We start from the raw sequence: 20,360 nt of genomic DNA on the forward strand, positions 1-20,360 counted from the left end.
GACAAAAAGAAATGCATGCCCTGCCACCCTGGACCCAAACAAGATGCAAAACATAAAACGTGCTTTCCTTACAGACTTGGGGATGTCTCTCATTAAGGCAGGAGGCTGCAGGGCTCCCAGTCCAGCAAAATGGGTGCCCAAGGCTCTGCTCCTGGTACAGTGAAGGCCCACAGGACTCCAGCCACCTCCATGCCAAAGGTGACCCAGGCCATGGCTTTCAATGCTGTTTTATAACAAAATTCGACCACTGGAGCTCCATAGCACTAGGCAGGAACACGGCAAGGGGCAAGGCAGCCCAGTAATTCTCCCCCAGTAACACCTAAAGGCACAGTGTGCCTTCCTTCTGCTGAGATTGGAGCCCAGCCACCACCTTTACCTCCAGCCTCTGTCCCCAGCTCCTTCGATCACAGTTCACTGGCCTAAAAAAAGAGTCCAGGAAGTAGAGGGGGTACAAGGGGCACTAAGAGGGGGGCACCATCTGAGTGTTCATGATTCCTTGCCATCTGTTCTCAAGCCAGCTGGATGAGACAATGTGGCAGACAGCAATCAGGACCAGGAACATATGAGCCTGGCCACCTTCTGCCAGCCTCTTCTGGTGAGGGCTGGGGAACCAAGGTCTCCAAATTCCTGTCACACAAGGTGGCAAAACCTACTAGGACCTGCCAGGATGTCTGACAGTGTCAGCAAGACAGATGGACACCCTTGCAGGCATAGGCATCAGGAAGTTCTCGTAGAGGTGATGCGGGGATCACACAAAGCCATCATGTTACCACTTCCCGTCCTCATGTGGGGATCCCCACTCTGTGCTCTCCAATCTCATCACCACCTTGCCCTGTGCTAAAGCTCAGCAGCGTCTCCTCCAGCAGCAGAACCACCACGCACCTCACTCTTTGCCCTCCTTCTCCCTGAAATGCCTTTTAACGTTGCATGGCAGGACCCCTCTGGAGGGGAAGCACAGACAAAAGTACTTTGGAAGGAAGACGCCACCAGGCTGCCAGGAGCAGCAGCAGCCATGAGGCTGGGCCCTGCCGTGCCAGACGGCTCGCTCTTGCCCTCCTGTGCTGCAGGAGGGAGCTGCAGACAGCGTCCTGGTCACCACTGCGGCTTTGGGGCTGGGAAGGAGCACTAAACCTAACCCAAGGACAGCGAGAGGCAGCACCAAGAAATATTAATGGAGAAAGGTCCAGATGAAGCAAGAAGATAAAGGAAACGTAGATAAAATTCCTTTCAACAGGCCACCTGAGCAAAGACAGAGCAACTGGCAGGAGGCCCTGAGCTTCTGGAGGAAGGAGTATCACTAGGGCCAGGGGCATTTGCTTCCTTCTCCTTTTAGCTTTCTTTCTCACAGCGTGCAGCCCTGCAGGAGCTTTCTCAAGGGCAGCAGCAAAGCAGATTTGCTTCCTGCCCTGCCTGGCAAAGCCTGTCTCTCAGGGGAGGGAAGAAAACACTCTGGTTAAAACCAGCCTTTCCCTAACAAATCCATCCTTTGAGGGTGGCCAGGTGCTGATCAAAGCCTCTGCTCCCTCAGGCACCCCAACAGAAACATTTTAGAGATGATTCGTTAGCCACTTTGTCTACAGCTTCTCCTGTGGGAGCAAGGCCCATTGCTGCGTTCTGGCTGCTTTGGCCTCATCCATCAACTGCTTGGGCACCGGCTGGCTGCTGAGCACCCAGACATGTGGGCTGCAGGCAAAGGGCCCCAGCACACACCAGCAGCTCAGCGTGAGCAGAAGCGCTTGGCTGGAGCCGAGCACAGGCTCGCCCGCCACATTCATCCTGGCTGAGGAGTTATTTTTATTCCTGCCAGAGGTGGGAGAAGGAGAGTGAAGTCCTCTGGGCTGCTAAATATTAAATAAAAAGGAAAAAAAGTTAAAGTGCAAATTAATATTAATCTTGTCCATTAAAACACACAAAACGTTGCTGGCAGGGGTTCGGCAGCACTCAAGGAGCAGCCTTGTGTGAATGCCAGAGGAGCCTGTGGGAAACCCTGGGGATGTCGGCGACAGCAGCCACCTCAAGGCCTGGAGTGACCCCAAGGCTGCCCATACACCTAGGCACGGGGCTCACCCCAGCCCCACTGCATCTGACAGCCAGCACACAGCCACTGCTCTCCAGCTCTGGTACGCCCATCCACCTCCTTGCAAGAGCCTCTGTTGGTCATGAGTCCACCACCACAGCAGACGCTACACTGGCACCTGCTGGTCATCAGCACCTTGCTGCCACACTGCCACGGGCAGCAAACCCACTAGAAGCCAGTGGCCAAGAGCCAGTATCAAAGGGTCTTGTCTGGGCAAAGCCCACTGGCACTCAGCCAGGGACACCATCAGACACAGCAGGCAGCAAGCACGTTCTGCTGCCTGGTGACAAAAGGTCTATTTTTGGTGACAAAAGGTCTATTTTTGGTGACAAGTCAACATCTGTGCTAGGTGACCAGCTCAGAGTGGAGCAGCCTCTGCCAGAGGGTGCTTCGTTGAGGTCAGGGGAGCACCGAGAATAGGATGGAAGAGGAGGAAGTCCTTTCTTCCTCCCAGGGGAAAGGCAGTCCAGGGGACCAATCCCACCCTGCTGGACCTCCAGGAACAAACACCCAGCGCTGCACACTGTCTCCCATGCCATCACAGCTACAGTGGCTACAAGTATAAAGGGGCAACCCACAGGACATTGAGACAATGAGATCCTCAGTATCTGAGCCAGCACACAGGCATAAGCGTTGCAGCCCCTCCAAAGTGATCCACCTAAAACTGGTCCCTTCTTTACCTGCCTGGAGGCAAGGCAGGTGGCCCTCTGCCCATCCTGCACAAGGACATCCTCACTCCTTCTGTCTGACCTGGCCTGCCCAAGGGCAAGACAGATCTCCACAGGAACCCCCACTGCTCTAGCAGATGCAGGTCTGACAGTGTGCACAGGGCTATCAGGCAAGAAGAGGCTCCTGCTGCCATGAGAGCCCTAGGCACCATGGCTATGTCCTGCTCTGCTCCAGAACAGCACCTATGGACAAAGGAGGCTCAGGCCAATGTTACCTGCCAATGTCATCAGCAAAGGCCCATTGCCTGCTCCAACCACAGGGTGAGGGCAGAGGTGTGACATATGCAAGAAAAGGATTAAAGACACAACCCAAAGGAGGAGGAAGCTTCATCCTACATGGACAGTCCAACTTTCAAGGGTCATGTAGGAGCCAGTTCTTCCCAGCTGCGCCTGGTGCTGCCAGGGAAAACACTCCCTGCATCGGCAGTCACCACAAATATCCTTATCACTGTCTGTGGGCCTCCACAATACTGGCTTTCACTAGCCCAGGCTTTGCCCTACAGAGAGGCCAGGCACAGCACCCAGGTGAAGGTCTGCAGCACAACAACAGACACGTCCACATCACGCCCCAGAGAACACTCCAACATCGACTGCTGCACTCCAACCCCAGAGGCACTGAGGAAGAAGCAGCCACACAGGGGTTCTCAACTTCAGACAAGCATACAAATCAGTGGTGAGGGAACTGGCCACTTTGACAATGTGGAGCCCAGCACACCAGGCATTCTTCTCAGCTCTCATCTCTCACACACTCCAAATATGACAGTTTCTGAGAACAAAAGTGGCCAAACACATCTAGTCAGGCCCTAATTCTGCCCAGCTCATCTTGAAGGAGCAGTCCTCTTCCCCATGTTCCTTTCCAGGCCAGGAAGAGGCAATGCAGAGTGTCTCCTCTCTGCTGCCCAGAATCCCAGAATTAACCAGGTCCATGATCCAAAAGCAAAAACTAGAAGGTAAAGACAAGGATAGAAAGAGACAAGGTGGCTGAGCACACCAGGCTCCACTGAGCACAGTCAAGCTCAGTGTTTTCTCGCCTCCAACACATCCCTGTCACAGTCCATTCAGCACTACGTCTTCAAGGACAAGGTGTCTTTAAGTAGGTCCAATCCTTGGGTGCACAACCTTGTTAACAGCAAGAGGGTTCTTAACACAAGACCAGTCACTCGCAGAAGAGAAGCCCTGGGCAAGACTATCAGTCCAAGCACTGTGCCCCACACCAGCCCCCAGCACACATGCCCAAGCACACACACGGAGCTGCTGCCCACTATGCTGCCCCTCCCCCCCACAGCATTCCTCTACGGTCACACTAGCTACCATAGAATTACTGGGGAGCCAGGCTGTCTGCAACAGACAAATGCCCACATGCCATTATCCTGAGACCCCAGTGCCACCCAACATCAGCAGCCAGGCTCCTCAGCCCCCAGCAAGCCTTGATGCACTTCTGTTCCTTCCTTGTCCTAGGCTGTCCGCATCAAAGCATTTAGCTCTGTCTGGCAGCCATCAAGCAGTGCACTTTCTGCTCACCTCTCAGCCTGAAGAGCATCACGGAGTAACTGTTTCATCAGACAGGAGCCCTCAGCATGCATCACCTGAGGCTTTAGTAAGAACTCTCAGGAGACAAAAGGGCTACAGGGAAGCTCAGAAACACATGAAAGCACTAGAAACAAGAGAAGGAATACGGATGAGGACAGAGCAAGCTGAAGAGCCCATCTGCTTTCAACTACAGAGCTGCAAGTCCAGGAGTCATGGCTGCACTGCCTGCAGCCAGGGGATCTACCAAGGAATGCCTCACCTTGGGGTCATGAACCATGCTCCATGGCCTCTGCCCCATAACTAGATCCATTATTCTGTTTGTAACTTGCTCACAGAAGCTACTGGAAGATAGCAAGCATTACTGACTCAACGCCTTCCACTTAGGGTTACCCAAGAAACCACCTGTTTTTAGGTGTCTTTCCCCACAGTGCATCCTCAGCAGATGCAAAGAGACCTTGTGAACCTCAGTGCTCATCTACAGAGGAAGAGCTGCAAATGCCTTTAATACAGTCAGGGAGCACCTCAAGCCAGGAACCCAGATGCTGACCACAAGAGCTTGCTGGCCTCACTGGGCACACCTTACCGTGTGAGGGTTGTCATAGTAGATGCCAATGGAACAGAGCTTTGAAGAGATGCTGCAGCCATCCGTGAAGAGCTGCCCCGATTCACCATAGGGGCCTACCCTGAACTTGTAGGCCAGTGTGATGCTGCCGACAGGTGGGGAGCCAGCACTCACAACCACCTCCGTGAAGAGCCCCGAGTAGACAACGAAACCAAAGACAGTCAGCAGCAGCAGCATGACCAGTGCAGCAATCAGCCCAAGGAGCACCCAGTCAGACATGATGGACGCTTGGTGCTCCATGCTTCCTGAAGCACTAGCAATAAGAGGAAAAGAAGAAAAAGGAGAGTTAAACTAGTGCTCAGGCACACAATTGCTCTCTAAAGCTGTTTATTTGCAGCTAAAAAGCACCCTCCTCCAAATCCTTTTATGTGTGAAGCTCAAAAACAGAGGAACACACCCCTACCCCCCCCCGAAACCTCTTGTATATTAGTTCCACATTGCATCAGCCTGCTCCAATTGGCCACCAGGTACAAATTATACTGCTTCAGCATCCCTCGGGAATGAGGTGATTATGGAGGGGAGCTGAAGAGGCACTGTCATCTCCCCAGAACCGGCCACACTGTTTGTGCCCAGCCTTCCATCCAAGAGAGAACAAAAACACCTTGGAAGCCTGCATCACCTGGCAGATATGCAGCACTGGGCTAAGGATCAAGGGATCATAATCAAGTCACTTGCCATCTACAGATACCAGAGCCAACACTGTGACCACGGCAGTCCCTTTGCAAAAAGGCTGGAAGACCAGGCCTTTAGCAACCTACATGGTGACCACCAGAGTTGAGCCCTACATCCAGGTCCAAGCACCCAGAAAACCTCTGGGGAAGCTTAAGGCCCAGTGAGAAAAAGCATCCCCACCACACTGAGGAGCAATGAATTACTGATATTCCTTCAGAGGGCCCTTTTTAATCTAAAAGAGTTTTATAGTCCCAGACAAGTCTTCCTGTTTTGTTTGGCATCTTTTCTCTCTCACGCTGACAGCAGGACACAGCAGACTGGTGAATGCCTCCTGTTCCTTTTCACCCACCAAGTGCAACCACTCTAGGGAGTTGCCACCCAAACCATCACGGGAAGAGTTGTTTGTGTTTCATTCTCCCTTGAAACACAGCTCTGGTCACAAGGACCTGCTGCGACACTCCCCTGGGAGCTCCACCGGAGCTAGGTTTGAAAGCAAAGGTTGAAGTAAACAATTCACCTTCACCTCTGTGCTATAAACACATCGTGTTGAAAAAAGTCATTCACGTCAGCTGCGGCTTGCTTGCTCAGCTTTACAGCGAGAGAAAAGCCACATCCTGGTAGGAACTGTGGGTGGCTCTGCTCGACCCTGGCGAGTAGCAGCGCAGCAATACCAAGTCCTGCAGAGCGAGCACCGTCACCTGGGCGCCATGGCAGCGTCAGGCTGGGCACCGTTGCATGCTAGGGCCCTACTCACCTGAAAAACCAGCTCAGGCCAGAAACAGTTCACGACATCTGATCCACAGGGTGCGGGATCCGCAGCACTGCAGCAGGAAAAAACAAATGTCATTGCTTCCTTCACACTCACCAGGCCAAAAGCAAAACGGCCGTGCCAGAGCGCCCGAAAGGCGCCTGGTCACCTCAGACCTGCTCCCCAGAGGAGGGCTGTGCTGAGCAGCACCTTCTCCTGCAGGAGCCCACAAGCCCAGATTTCTTCCCAAATCTCTGCGGCAGAACCGAGAAACACAGAAATCGGCAAGGGACAGGAAGGAGGACAACGTCTGGCAACTTCGTGCTATTCTGGGCTGTCCCCCGGGACACCCGAGCCACACCTGGTGCTGCTCCCGGGTGACCTCCTTGTACAGCACTCCTATACCTGCGGCCTGGCCGGAGCCGTGTGTCTGTCCATCACCTCCTCCCTGCGACCAGCACACATTTATTACGTGCAATGACGGCTTGGTGACTCTCCGTGAGCTGCCAGCCCAACACCCAGCCCCAAGGCCCTGCGGACAACCGGCCCAGAGGATAACAGGGCATTCCTGGCGATTCTTTCCGGTTCCCACAGCTCGTTCCCCGTCGGCAGCAGGCGTGGGTGGTTTCCTCTCCGCTCTCCTTATGGGCAGCAAGAGTGCTGCTCACATGGTTCCTGTCCGGCCCAGAGGCCGTGTCCCCGCCCGGGGCGGAGGGGTCTTTGACCCGAGAGGCCCTGACAAGAGCCCGCGCCGGGCGACACCCGCTTGGCCTGCCAGGAGCCGCAGCTCCCGGCCCTGCCCGGCGACGGAGAAACGGCGGGCAACTCGGCACCGGCACAGGCTGCTATCTCCACCACCGCTCCGGCCGCCAGAGCGGTGAGGGACTGGTCGAGCTGCCACCAGGCCCGGCCGGCGATGCTCGGCCGGCTATCCCCGGCTGCAGGCAGGCCGCGGCCTGGGGGTACCAGAGCGGAACGGCATTGGCCTGCCCGGCGCCGGTGCACCCACACAGAGACACCCCCCGCCCCGGCGACGGCCGGTGAGACCCGAGCCCCCCTGCTCTGCTCCGCTCTCCTCACCCGGGGCTCGCCGGTGACGGCCGGCCCGGAGCGATCCCAGCCTCGCTCGCCCCGCCCCGTGCCGCCCTGCCCCGCCTCCTCGCGCGGCGCCGCCGGGACCGCCCCGGCCCCGGCAGGCAGCGGCTGCGCGCGCCGGGGAGCAGGGCGCGCGCGGGGCCGGCGGGGGGGCGGGGCCGGCGGAGGGGCGGGGCGATGGGCCGGGCTGCCGGCGCGGGGCGGTTCGCTCTCCGCTAGGCGGGCCGCGGACGGCGCAGCACCCTGCCGAGAGTGCCCCCTGGCGGACAGGAACAGAGCGCACCCCTATTCGCGAGGCTTGGTCGGGCCTCCCACGGCTGCCTCCGACCGCTCCCGGCCTCTCCCTTCCAGTAGCAGCCCAAGGGTCTCTCACTGTGCTACTCCGGAGGACTATGGCTGCAGGGCCATTGGGTCTGGTGATCGCCCCGAGGCCCCGCGGTGAGGACGGCACTGCCCTCAGAGCTAGCTCTTGAACCAAGATCCGCTGATGGGTGTGAATGATGAATGAACGCAGAGTCCTCCACTTTCTCCAGTGCTAGGGCTGCGGAGCTCAGCACACGTCCTGTCTGAATGACCGCTGAGCTTCAGGCTCCCTAGCAGCTGGAGTCTCCAGTTAACCGGCTTCACCCCTTTGGCGCCGGACAAGCTGATGCCGCGACACTAGGGGATGCACCAGCTGTGCGTCACCGCCATGACCACACAGCCCGGCTGCCTGGGGCACTGGACAGAGCTGCTCTGCACAGCCAGGGCCCTCTGCACCAAACCCAGAGGAGCTTTGAGCACCTGCTCATGCGTTCCTGCAGGTCCATCACTGTATCCGTTACAACCTGGCAGAAACAGCTTAGCTTCTCCCAGCACTCAAGCTTGCCCAGTGTCCAGCTGGAAGGAAATCCAGCAGACATGGACAGTGCTAGCCAATAAGGGAAAGCACCAGGAGAGTTCAGAGTTAGACTTTGTTTCATTCAGGGTTTGGAGACTTTGGCCAGATGTTTTCTGCTTGCTTGTATTCCTGCAGTCCAGTGCAGGCATCAGGCATTCTCTGCCAGTGGGCAGGAGGCTGCTTGCTTTTCCATCATCTGGGCCTTATCACCCAGAGAAGAACCACATTACTAGTTGCTGAAGACCCACAAAGCTTCAGTCAGCACAAGAGCTGGTCAGGATCACCATCATCTTGCACTCCTCTCCCCAGCCCAAGCTCTGATGTCCTAGGACAACTTCTGTCACAAGGCAGCTCATGCCACCTTAGGGAGCAGGCCCACTCCTGTGGCATCCCCCCCAGCAGCACAGAATACCAGCACTCAGTCCATATATTTTACTGCTTCTCAGATAATTCCTCAGGTGTCTATTTCTTTTCAGGGAATGGGACCGAGCACAGTACCTGAGAACAAAAGCAAGTCCTCCCTACCTCCTCTTTTTCCTTGAAGAGAGAAATGCTAGAAGAGCCCAGACATAATTACCATCCTCCTTTTCTTCCTGTACAAAAGCAACATCACACTTATGTCTTTACAGCAAGTATCCTCCAGCCTCTTCAACTCTGGGAAAGTTTGTTCTCTGATGGTACACCAAATAACTTGTCCAGCTCAGCCACCTCCAGAAGCAGTGGAGTTTGCTGCTGTCTCTCCTGCTGTGGTTTCACATCCATTTCCCATACATCCCAACCCCCTTTGTTGGGGCTGTTTGCAAAGGCAGTTCCAGAAACGGCTTTTCACTGATGTGAAGCCAAAGAGCTCATTTATGAATAGGAGTTGGAAATGCTGCAATACTTGCCTTTCTCCAATAGCTTCCCTGGGAGGATCTCAAGGCTTTCTGTAAAGTGGAATTAGTTAAGCCTCCTTGTATTTGGCATTACAGCTCTTTTGCAGCTGGAAGAGAATATTTCAGCTTGGCTACGTGTCTTGCCTGGAGCCATGCAGTGAATCACTGTCAGGAAGAGGAACAGAACTCAAAGGCCATTTAACTGCCAGCTCTGGCCAGGAGACATTTCTCTTTCCTTCAGCCTTGGAATTATTTAACTCAGAAAATGTTAACACCTCACACAGAGGTTTTCCCATTGCAACAGCAAACCCTATAACGTGGGTCTCATTTAACAGTTCCATGCCTTCACTCTGGAGCAGCACATCAAGAAGAGCTGGGGCAGAAGGATGCGACACGTGTGCTGTTTGGCAGGCTCCCCAGTTGTCCTCACCTGCTCAGCACAGATCAGCCACGTTGCACACCCACCACAGGTGTCAGTCAGCTGGGCCAGCTCTCCATGGGCCAAGCAGGGCCTCACACATCTCTGATGGGGTACACAGCTCTCTTACAAATTCTCTCTTAGCAGCTGACAAGAAACAGAGGTGGATTTTGAGCAAGAGAAGTTGTGAGCAAGCTGACCTTGTACAGTCCACTGGCTAAACCAAAACCCAGGGCAGTGAGCAGAATGGAAAATACAGCAGTGATGGACAGAGCAGTCAGTAACGCCTGCATGGTGTCTTGAGACTTAGAGTGGCAGGATGAGGAAGAATTTCCAGTTTGGACACTAGTCCTTTCCAGTGGCATCCTATGATTTCTCCATAAAGTTACTATGTCTCATCACTAAGATAACCAGGCTCCTTGTTCCAATGAGTAGCTTTTCCAAAAATTCACTCTGGAGAGAGAGGGCATAGAAGGTTCTCAATCTGATTTATGGTTTGGGGTTTTTTTCTGTTGTATTTCTGTTTTTTTTTTCTTTTTTAAGAACTGGTGTCTACTTGTGTTTTCTTCAGTTTCTATTGATTTCAGTCTCTGGTGAGTTTTATTACTTCAGGGGAAACCTCTCATTCTGTCTTTGATTTTGTTGGGATAAATAAGTTAGTCCACTCTTCTGTGTCCTTAAATACCATTCTCCATTTCACTTCTCTGCATCTCTGCCATTTTGAATTAATATTTTAGAATAGGAGTGCACAGAATTAGACAGATGAGGTATTTTGCCAGGCCTTTGTCTTAATCTTGACTTCTGTCACAAGGAATTACCATGCATACTATGAGCAAACCTTCATAAAGTTATGGAAGAAAAAACTTTTGTAGGTTGTAGCCTATGAACTCCTCCTTTTGTTATCAAAGCACTGAACAGCACATCAGAATTCTGCACCTCGGATTACCAGCTATTTAGTGAGATACTGAGGTGGGGTTTATTAAACAGATTGTGATGGAGCTCTCATCCTTTCAGGTGTCACATCACCTCTGGTAGCTAAAGTGAATGATAAGCAGCCATTCAGACTCTCCTCCCCACGCCAGCAATCTCATTTGTACATCACTTTGATTTTCTGTGAATAAAAGATGACTTACAGGTCTGGAGGGCTGCATTAGTCATCTCTGAACTCCCCTGGAAATCATTTTAAACCGCTTACAGTTCCAGTTGTTTGGAACTAGGGTGCACAACTTTGACTCATGACTAAACAGGTCTGTTTGAATTCCTCCACTGATGACAGGCAAGGTGCTCAGAAGGGATCACTCCAGCAGTCATATTCAGTACTCCTCAAGTTGGTAGCAATGCTTCTCACAGACACTTGTCTTCAACCTAGAGGGAAATATATCTCCCTTTGCCTGCCTTTGTACCTCCTACTGCAGTGCATCACACACACATTAAGAACTGGGCTATACAAATCTTTTCCTAGTAAAAAATGTATTTTATAAGCACATTTGTATGGAAATGAGGCATTAATTTCTCCTCCTGTGACATGTCTTCAAGTTGCATTGTTTTAGTGGTGACTGTGTATGTCCTTTCTCATCCTGAGGATGATCTCACACTGTATTTGAGCTACAAAATACACATCTACAAACCAGGCTTTTCTGTATTCTTGTTTAATCTCCCTTGTATATGATGTCTAAATTAACTTCAGATTTGTTCTTGCTGAAGACATTAGATATTCTACCCAGAGCCATCTTCCCTTTTCCACTCAGACAAAAATAAGAAGGCAAGCACAAACATGCTGTGCTATGTCTCTCTGTGTTCACAAACTGTGCTTGCAAAAAAGCTGGTTTTAATGTGGTTTTGTCAACAAATTCATTTTCTATAGCGAGTGACATCCAGAATTTTTCATGCAGGATCCCCTAACAGTCTGCAGGGATTTCAACAGGATTTTAAGAGCCTTGCACAACTTCACCCTAACCAGCATGGAGCTGACATTCCACAGAGCAAAGCAGCCCAGTGGTAAGGACACCAGCAGAGCTTTCATGCCAGTGGTTCTCCTTTTTACAAGAGTGACTGCAGAAGGAACAACAAACATGAGCATTTGTCCCAAACTTAATTGCTAGTTTTAAGACCAGAAAATCAATTTCTCGTAGGCATGTTGTGATCCTGGTTTTAATGCAGACATGTGAATGATGCTTTTAAAAACCGCTCTGGCAGCTGTGTAAAGAACTGCATTACAATGACAGCTCCAAATTGAAAGCTGGAAGAAATTTTTGGTTTAAGATTTTCATCCCCTTTCTGGCAAAATAACTGACTTGAAAAAATACTTCAAAAGCTTCTTCCATCTGTGGGGAGCTGCAGCAAATCTGAGGAAGGGCAGCTCTTCCAAAAGAGATGAAGAGAAGCCCTGATTACTTTGATTCTTATATGTCCTTTTCTTTCCTGCTATGTCATGTTGGACTGGTCACACCATTCATAACAGACGTTATTAAACACAAGTATTTCTGGCATTATTCCACCTCATCAAGACCCTCCCCCTTTCCCTGCTACAAGTGTCACTGCCTACGGGTGCACTGCCACCCCCCATGACTACACTTGTCCCCAGTTACTAACCTGCAGAGGTATCAGAAACACTTCCCTCCAAGTTTCCCATTCAGGCCAGCCCACCTACAAGCAGAAACCTCTCCCACCACAATGATGGCTTCTGTTCAAACTGGACTGTGTCTAAGCTCACCTGTGCAGCTCTGCTAGAGAAGCAAGTTTACAAGTGCCTCACAGAAGAGCTTGTCTCAGCTGACTGGATTTCCTCAGGAGGCCTCAAGAGGTTCTTGGGGCTACTCTTTCTCCTTCTCCCGATTAGATAGGGTCAACTGCTCACACTGACATAGGCTGAACTTTGCAGTAACAGAGCATAGGGCAAATCCCACCCCCAGTGATGCTAAGCCTGCCACAGCAAGAAAGGAACCACTTAAAAGGAGATCCAGGAGTATTTTTAATTGTACAGTTTATTTGGCTGTCATACCAAGTATGATTCACAGCTGAATTTGGAGTGCAGAGCCTCATCACCTACCCAGAGGAGGAGACAGAAGACAGCGTCACAACAAAGCATTGCAGCATTCTTGTCTTTTTATTGCGCTTTTCATTACTGCTGCAGAAGAGAGGATAATGTGTGGGAAACCCTCACACTGAACTAGACCTGCAGTGACCACTAGGAACTGCACTGTCCTCTACACAGTACAACTTCATCCTCCTTCCCTCTTTGGCTCGGTCAGGCTCAATCTCAGTACCTTCATTTCCAGAGGTTAAAAGCACACACACAGTTTCTCTGGCTTCCCCTTAAGCAGCAGCTGTTCAGTGGGGACCCTGGGCCCCTTCAGATGCAGCTGATATTGGTCCCCTATTGGTTCTAGGCAATGCATTGCCAGTGGGTCAAGGGAGGTGATCCTTAATCTTTGACTCAGCACTGGTGAGGCCACACCTGGAGTGCTGGATCTAATTCTAACTCTGTTCACCAGTGCAAGAGATGTGGATATAATGAAGAGAGTCTAGTGAAAAGCCACTAAGGTCACCAAGGGACTGAAGCATCAGTTCTATGAGGCGGGGCTGAGAGAGCTGGGACTGTTCAAACTGGAGATCTTATTAATACAAACATATGAAATGAATGAAGAAGGGGGTAAAGAAGATGGAGCTAGGCTCTTTTCAGCAATACCTAGTGACAGGACAAGGGGCCATGCACAAAAACTGAAAGACAGGATGTTCCCTCTGAACACCAAAAAATGCTTTTTTGCTGTGAGGGTAACCAAGCACTGACACAGGTTTCCCAGGCAGGTTGTGGAATCCTTATTCTTGGTGATATTCAAAAGTCATCTGACCATAGTCTTAGGGAATCAGCTCTAGGTGACCCTGATAGAAGAGTTGCACAGGCAGGCCTCCAGAGCTTCCTTCCTGTTTCCATGCAAGATACTTGCACTCCTCCAGGGTGAGACCAGTAACAGAGCAGTGAGACAAACCAAGCTACTTTCCATCTAGCTGCATGAGCTCAGCAAGTTTTAGGTAGACCATAGATGCAAGCTATGGTTCAGTCACAAAGGCCACTCCAGGCCAAAATTCTCTGTAAGCACCTATTCCTACTTTAGACTAAGGTAAACTATGTCTCAGTTTCATTTTTGCCTTTCCAGTCTAGGCAGATATCTAAAGAAAAAGAGACTAGAACTGCTGAAAAAAAAAAATCTACCTGGGGTGCAAGTCACAGCTCAAAATTGCTGTCTCATGAGACAGTGATAGAAAAGAGTAAGGACTGAGATAGAGCCCAGAGGAAAGAAAGGAGCAATGGTGGGCAAATGCATCACAGGTTGGCACTTGAATGCAAAAAAGCCTGAGCATAAGGACCAGTTGAGCAGAAAGCTTGTGAACCCTAATGTGCATCTTCTGTTGAAATTTGGCAACTTTTCTGACCAGGTTCTTCTTCAGAAACTGCTGCTGTCATCTGTGAAGTCAGAAACTGAGCTGAGGTGAATCTCCAAACAACAAAATGGTGTTCTGGCTCAACATTGCCCATTTTGCCTTGGCTTTCACAAGTAAATCAGTTTCCCAAGATTTTAGAGGTTTCTAAGGTGGCTCTGAAATTTACCAGGTCCTTGTTGCCATTCAGGGGTCAACCTAATCGCATTTGAGCTAGCCCTACAGTCCCTCTGCAGTTCTGAAAGAGCAGGAGGGTCTGCAGCCCTGGCCTTAGAAAGCATATTGAAGTGATAGAGGTACACAGTGGTAGCAGCCAACTCAGAGGCACTGACCACACAGAAGACAGTCAGTTTGCTGTGTGGCCCCAGCACATCCCCTGCATTTTTCTGTGTACTCCAGTACCAGCAAAGATCCTATTCTCGTGAATGCAACACTGTGCAGTGGCTGGGGAGGGCCAGTGACACACATCCCACAGAGACTTGTGCCAAAACTCAGAGGCTTAAAAAGCAAGCTTTTCCCCCATGTAACTGCAAAACCTTTTCTCTCCCCATATGACAGGGGAGGTCTTATTTCTCTCCAACATTTGCTCCTGCACCTTTTGCCTCTCATCCAAGAAAAACCCAAAAGGAGAACATGAAAAGATTGTATTAAGGCCCTCACTAGGAAAAGACATCTCTTCCAGCTAGATAGAGCCCTTTCCTGAATTACTGAAGCTAAAATACTCTTTAAAAAAATCATTTTGAAACAGAAAAATTAAGTCCCAAGTTTATGCCTTGATTTTATTTTTTTAGGGAGGTTTTTGTACAACTCTGCATTGGCCTGGAATGTTAGTCTGGTGCCTGGAACAAAGGCTCCTATTGGTCAGTGTTAAATCCTCCTCAAACTGAAGAGTCTAGCAAGGCTCTTTATACAAACCTCACATTTCAGTATGAACAGTTTTAGAGGAAAACTTCCAGAAATCATCTTTAGGAGTTTGAATCAACAAATATTTCAGTGTGTCAGGGACAGTTCTCTGGTGAATTTGAGTGATATTTTCCTGGAATAAGTGACCAAGTGAGCTGATGTGAGTCAGTCACTGCTGTACAGACACCTAAGGTTTACCATTAGTCCAGAACAGCTCAGAGTCATTAGTACTAAGGTGAAGTTGGTGCATTGACTGAGGTGGAGGAAAAGCTGCTGCTTTCTAGCAGCAGTATCATGGGGAAAGATGAACAGGATTTGGAGGACTGAGGGGGGCTCTAAGGGGAATCTATTTAGCCATAACATATAGCACCATATAGCATCTGCTATTATCTCATTTAGCCCTAACCAAGTAATCTACCTTTCTTTGGTACAAAGCAACACAACACATCTAGAGCCACGACAGTGCACACTGTCATCTGTTCAGGGTCTTGCTACAATTATCTGACACTGGAATTATCTCAGTGGCTGGAGAAATAACACATGATCTCCTGGGTAAGAAGACAGGCTGCCTTTACTAACTGCTGTCAGAAGACCAGTCCACAAACATGTAACAATGCCACCACTTTTTCCTACTTGCCTTTTTCCAGCAGCTAACAAATGAATGAATGACTCGCAAGCACTGGGTCTGAGCCACATTTCTGAAGGCAGAAAGACTGCATATAGACAGCTCCAGTGTAAAGCAGAAAAAGACTTTTGTGGCAAATTGAATCTAGCAACGTCACCAGGAGCTTCTGACTCAGAGCCCCATTCTGCCCAGCTGCACGCTCAAACCACCACCAACCCAGGTATCTGCCAAACCAGCACGACTCAGCCCACTTGGAGCTCTACCATGAGCAGCTGAAGAGATGTCTGATGCAGTCATAAAGCAACATCTAATGAGGACATTATTTTTCATCCCAAGGTTGCAATTATGCCACTCTTTGTCCCACTGCTACTAGCTGAGGCAGGAAGACTGCTGACAAATTGTACCAGGAGAAATGGCAGATGAAATCAGGTCATTATTGCACTTCAGACCAGTTCACATTAGCTTGAGTCAACCTTAGACCAGTTTAACATAGCTTTTTCCTTGCCTCTTTCTGGCAGGTCTCCCAGATAGAAGGACTGTTTGCACCCTGTGGGCAGAGAGGAGGGTGTTCTGACTCTGGTCTTTAGCAGGAAGGTGTTGCACGGGCTGCAGTTTTCCAGGGGCTCTTGGTGCAACAGAAGGGGTCATTGCTACAGCACTGAAGAGTGCACAACCTCATCACAAAATGCTCCACTTCCAGACAGCTTCTCACACCTGCTGCTCCCACTGTCCTTGCAGACTAGTTATTGTGATTTTCCTTGTGTAGGGACACAAAACATCCCATAGAGACACTTAAAGCAAAAGATTTAAGCACTTTCAGGGTATCATCCAGCTCCTGCCAAGTTAAGCTTCACAATTTAGGCGGGCCACTCAGACAACTTAGCCAGATCCCAGGTGGGCTGTGCAGGTCAATGCTGAGCTAACAGCTCCCTCCTCTGTCAGAACGCACTAAAAGCAGTCTGCAAATCTATCTTCAACATCACTCGGAGCAGGGAACTCGAATAACAGAGGGTATTATGCATTTTTTCTTACCTTCTGAACGTAGGTAAGGGCGTCTCCAGGACAGGTTCCTGCTGCTACAGGACTCCCCAGCCAAATGCACTGAGTGCTACTAATGCTTCGGTTCTCATCTTGCCCTGCTGCAGCTGATTTAAGGAACGTCACACAACAGGGCACAGCCAGGACTTGCCTTTTCAGCTGTGCAATCACATGCCAGGTGCCACGCTCTGGTTCTTCTGAGATGGCTTCTTTGGAGCGTAGCAGCAGAGGGCAGGAAGTGAGCAAGCTGAGGCACTGTCCCGCTTCAGGAAAGACAGGAGGTTCTTACAGGGCACTGACAGGTCTGTCCTTGCTGCTCACTGACGGCACATTTCATACCGAGGGGGCACCTGTTAGTCCTTCCCATCTGCATAAAGAAAAATAGTTGATTTAGCAGGCATTTAATGGCAGGTTAAAACCACATATGAAAATTTAATCCCCGTAAGACATGTTTAGTCCATGAAGTGTTCCTTCTGCTGACAAGCCAGCCTGGGACATAAGCAGAGTGTTACATGTGCTGTACATTTGAGTTTCTCTTTTGCTCGTTCTTGAAACAAAACCAGAATGGGCCTTGATGGGGGCAGGAGCACATGGGCTGAGAAAGAAAACTGGGTTTGGTTTATTTTGCTTTCTCACAGTTTAATTTGCTATAATTCTTCCAAATATTTCTCAATTCAGAGAACAGGAAAGAAACAAATCAGATTACCTTAAAAGGAACCAAAAGAGTTAATATGGAATGCCTTCCTGTACAACTGAAATCTTCTATGCCCTTCCTATTCTAAAGTTTTACAAAGCATTACAGTTTCAGTAGAGTTATTGCTGGATCCTATTAAACATCTCTGAAATTCTTCTGTTCTGGTCCATTTAAAAACTCCAACTTCTGGATAAATCTGATCTTTGAACATAAACTGAACTTCATTGGCCTCGCCTGGTAGTCAATCTGCAGATTTTTCTGATAGGGTTTTTAATTTAATTATGTCCAACCTGTTTGATTCTGTGATTCCATGATTCTATGTCTCTGCACATACCATAAGGTAACTTTACTTGCTTAAATTGCATTTTCTTGCCATAGCAACTACTGTGCATTTAAAGACAGCAGAATGCCATGTACAAGCTTGAAGCAAAGGTGTTTTGCTGGTGTGAAATTAAATTGTGAATAGATATTCAAAGCAACTTTCAACTGAGATACAAGTTAAAAGGAAAATAAATTACTTGCAACAAAGAATGTGATAGTGAAATATAGGAAAGGCTTTCAGAACTGCTTGAGGAGCTGCTTGTGCCCTATTTGTGGAAGAGAAGGTGGGTCACATTAGGATTAAGGGCTGAGCTTGTGAAAGTTACCACTGTCTGGAACTGTCATGCCAAACAGCCAGCCAGAGTCTCTAAAAGGTACAGACTTCTGGGTACACATTCCTGGATAGAGATGAGAGATAAACTTTTGGTTCAGATAATAAATCACCTTTATGTGAGGAGCGCAGAAAGAGCCTGCACTTGGACAGGTGACACGGAGCACACAGATTTCTGGTCACATTGCTGTGGGATTTAAAAAGTGCTTGCTGCCTCTGGGTAAACAGGGGTGAAGTTTCAAGTCCCATGCTATTCCTGGAAGGCCTATGTCCCTCTGAACCTCCATGGCTTCTGTAGCAGCATTTCCTAGTGAGAATACAGATCTGCTTTCTGCTCCAGCAGTCCTGCCACAGAGCTCGCTGCTCCTTGGGCCAGGGATACCTGACCAATGCCATCTAGGAGGTGCCTACACTATTGTCACACTAATTGCACTGCACTGGTGCTTGAAAGCTTCATTTCTCCAAACATGACTAACAGCCTGTCCTTGACTAGGGCCTAGCAACTTCTTGGACATTCTGCTCCTCCCCTGAAAAATCAAAGGCTTTGAATTTCCCCCATCTCAAGGAACAGCACTTCCCTATTCTGTGTAAATCCCCAGCCCAGAGCACTGGAGCTCTCACCCTTGTTAGAGCTATCATGACAGCAACACTGACCACACAGCACTTACCAGTCCACCCACAAGCTGCTGCCTAGACACACAAGCAAGTTAGTTGCTACAGCAACAAGGAAGGAGGATGCCAAAGGAGTGGCTTTCAAGGTGCCCACTTCCTCTAAGACTTCTTACATGGAACTTGCCATTCAGGTTTTCCTATGTGACAGGTCAAGAACTGTGAAAGGTCTGTGCTTGGCCTGAATGCTGTGTAGACTGGAGAGATAGGAACAATGATGCCCTAAATGGAAGGAAGAGATCTCTTCTTGCTTTGAACCTTTCTGCTTTTACATTTTCTTTATACTGGCACAATTAGAGTTTATTTACTTAATTAGGCCATAAAAGGAACATGGAAAAACACTATGTTTGGAGAGGCATGACCTGCAGTTTTTACTTTTTACAAATCTGAGCAGCTTGGGTTCAGGAGAAAGTTCTTGACTTTAAAAGGAGCTGGGTATCTAAATCAGTTTGGAAAGGTAAGTTGTTCAGGATTTTTGTTCTTTTCTTCCTCAAAGCAACACACATTCCACCACCATACAAATATATTTCTACTTGTGTAGACAAGATGCTTCACTCTGCTTTGCAGCTGTAAGCTGAGCAAAGACAACATCAACATACCATTCCATTATGTTGGTGAACATGACTGGAAACTGAGAATGGTATTTAGGAAAAAATACTTATAAAGGCAAATTATGATACAATTAACTAACTGGAAACATTTGAGCTGGGTAAGTTACATAAGTATTTGCTAAATAATGTCAAGCTGTGGTGTTAGAAGTTCTCAGTTTCCCGACACAGAAATTACACTTACCCTTTCACCACGTGTACAGCTTGACTGAAAGTATAACCCACGTTACATTCCCTAAGAGAAAAAAAGAATTCTTATCAGCTACTGCTTCCTATTATTTCCTCTCTGTTTTTCTTATAGCTTAGAGCCTGCCTGACTGTGGTGGAATTGATTGCAAAAGGTCTGCAATGAAAAACAAAAAAAAGCCTGCAATAAAGATACTGGGAAAATGCACTCAGGGATTATTTGAGCTGTTCCTGGACCACCTGTTGAAACTGCTCAGCTGAGCAAGGCAGGAAACAAGACAACAGATGAAGCAGTCTCCTTCTTCCTGGACACAAAGCAGGCACTGCATCAAACACGGGGCCTCTGGAAACAAAGCAGTAGGTGATCTTTGCCACTAGGTAAACCAGAGACACGCTCAGGTCTTGGCAGGAAGTAGTCATTCAGAGCCATGACTATGCTGCCTGCCAGCTCCTCAGCTTCCTCCAGCTCTTACAGCCCAGCGGAGTTTACCTGCTCGACTGGAAGAATCAGGGAACCTTCTCGTAGCCTAAACAGGCTCATCTAAAGAGCCAGCAGGCAAATGAGGTGCCCTGATTCAAAATACCGCCCTAGGCCAGCTACCTTCCCCCTGGCCTAGCGAAACGCGGGTGGCCTGAGGCTGCCTGGGGACCCTTATTCAGCAGCGAGGCTTCCAACACGGCGACTCTCACACCGGGCACACGCTGCTTGGGCCGAAGCAAGCCCCGCAGCTCGCCCAGCTCCGCGCCAAGCAGAAGAAACGCGCACCCCCCGCCCTCTGTGAGAAAGGGCAGGCCTCGAAGCGGCTCCCCAGCCGCCACTAACACTGCCCCGCAGGCAGCACGGCGCAGGCGCAGCAGCCCAACCCGCGCGGCGTAAATAGCACTCGGGCTTTTATAGCG

General features: G+C 49.7%; 1 protein-coding gene and 1 long non-coding RNA gene across 3 annotated transcripts in view; both read right to left on the reverse strand.

The window, feature by feature from the left end:
* Positions 1–7,549, reverse strand: part of TEX264 (testis expressed 264, ER-phagy receptor) — a 39,442-nt gene extending 31,893 nt beyond the window's left edge. The window contains exons 1-3 of one of the 2 annotated variants that reach the window (XM_064156639.1): positions 7,458–7,549; positions 6,384–6,450; positions 4,919–5,210 (exon numbers count right to left, since the gene is read on the reverse strand). In XM_064156639.1, the coding sequence (XP_064012709.1) occupies positions 4,919–5,197 (279 nt within the window). In that variant the 5' untranslated portion in view covers positions 5,198–5,210; positions 6,384–6,450; positions 7,458–7,549. Of the gene's footprint in view, positions 1–4,918; positions 5,211–6,383; positions 6,451–6,782; positions 7,230–7,457 lie in introns of those variants that run through there. The other variant, XM_064156640.1, reaches the window with a different exon arrangement.
* A 5,062-nt stretch (positions 7,550–12,611) lies between these two features.
* Positions 12,612–20,296, reverse strand: LOC135182495 (uncharacterized). The gene is made up of 3 exons (XR_010305228.1): positions 19,951–20,296; positions 19,459–19,509; positions 12,612–17,018 (listed from the first exon to the last, which is right to left on the reverse strand). It is a non-coding gene; the product is annotated as an uncharacterized LOC135182495 (long non-coding RNA).
* Between the last annotated feature and the right edge of the window lie 64 nt (positions 20,297–20,360).

Source organism: Pogoniulus pusillus, chromosome 16 (genome assembly GCF_015220805.1).
Source record: "Pogoniulus pusillus isolate bPogPus1 chromosome 16, bPogPus1.pri, whole genome shotgun sequence".
Taxonomy (NCBI): domain Eukaryota; kingdom Metazoa; phylum Chordata; class Aves; order Piciformes; family Lybiidae; genus Pogoniulus; species Pogoniulus pusillus.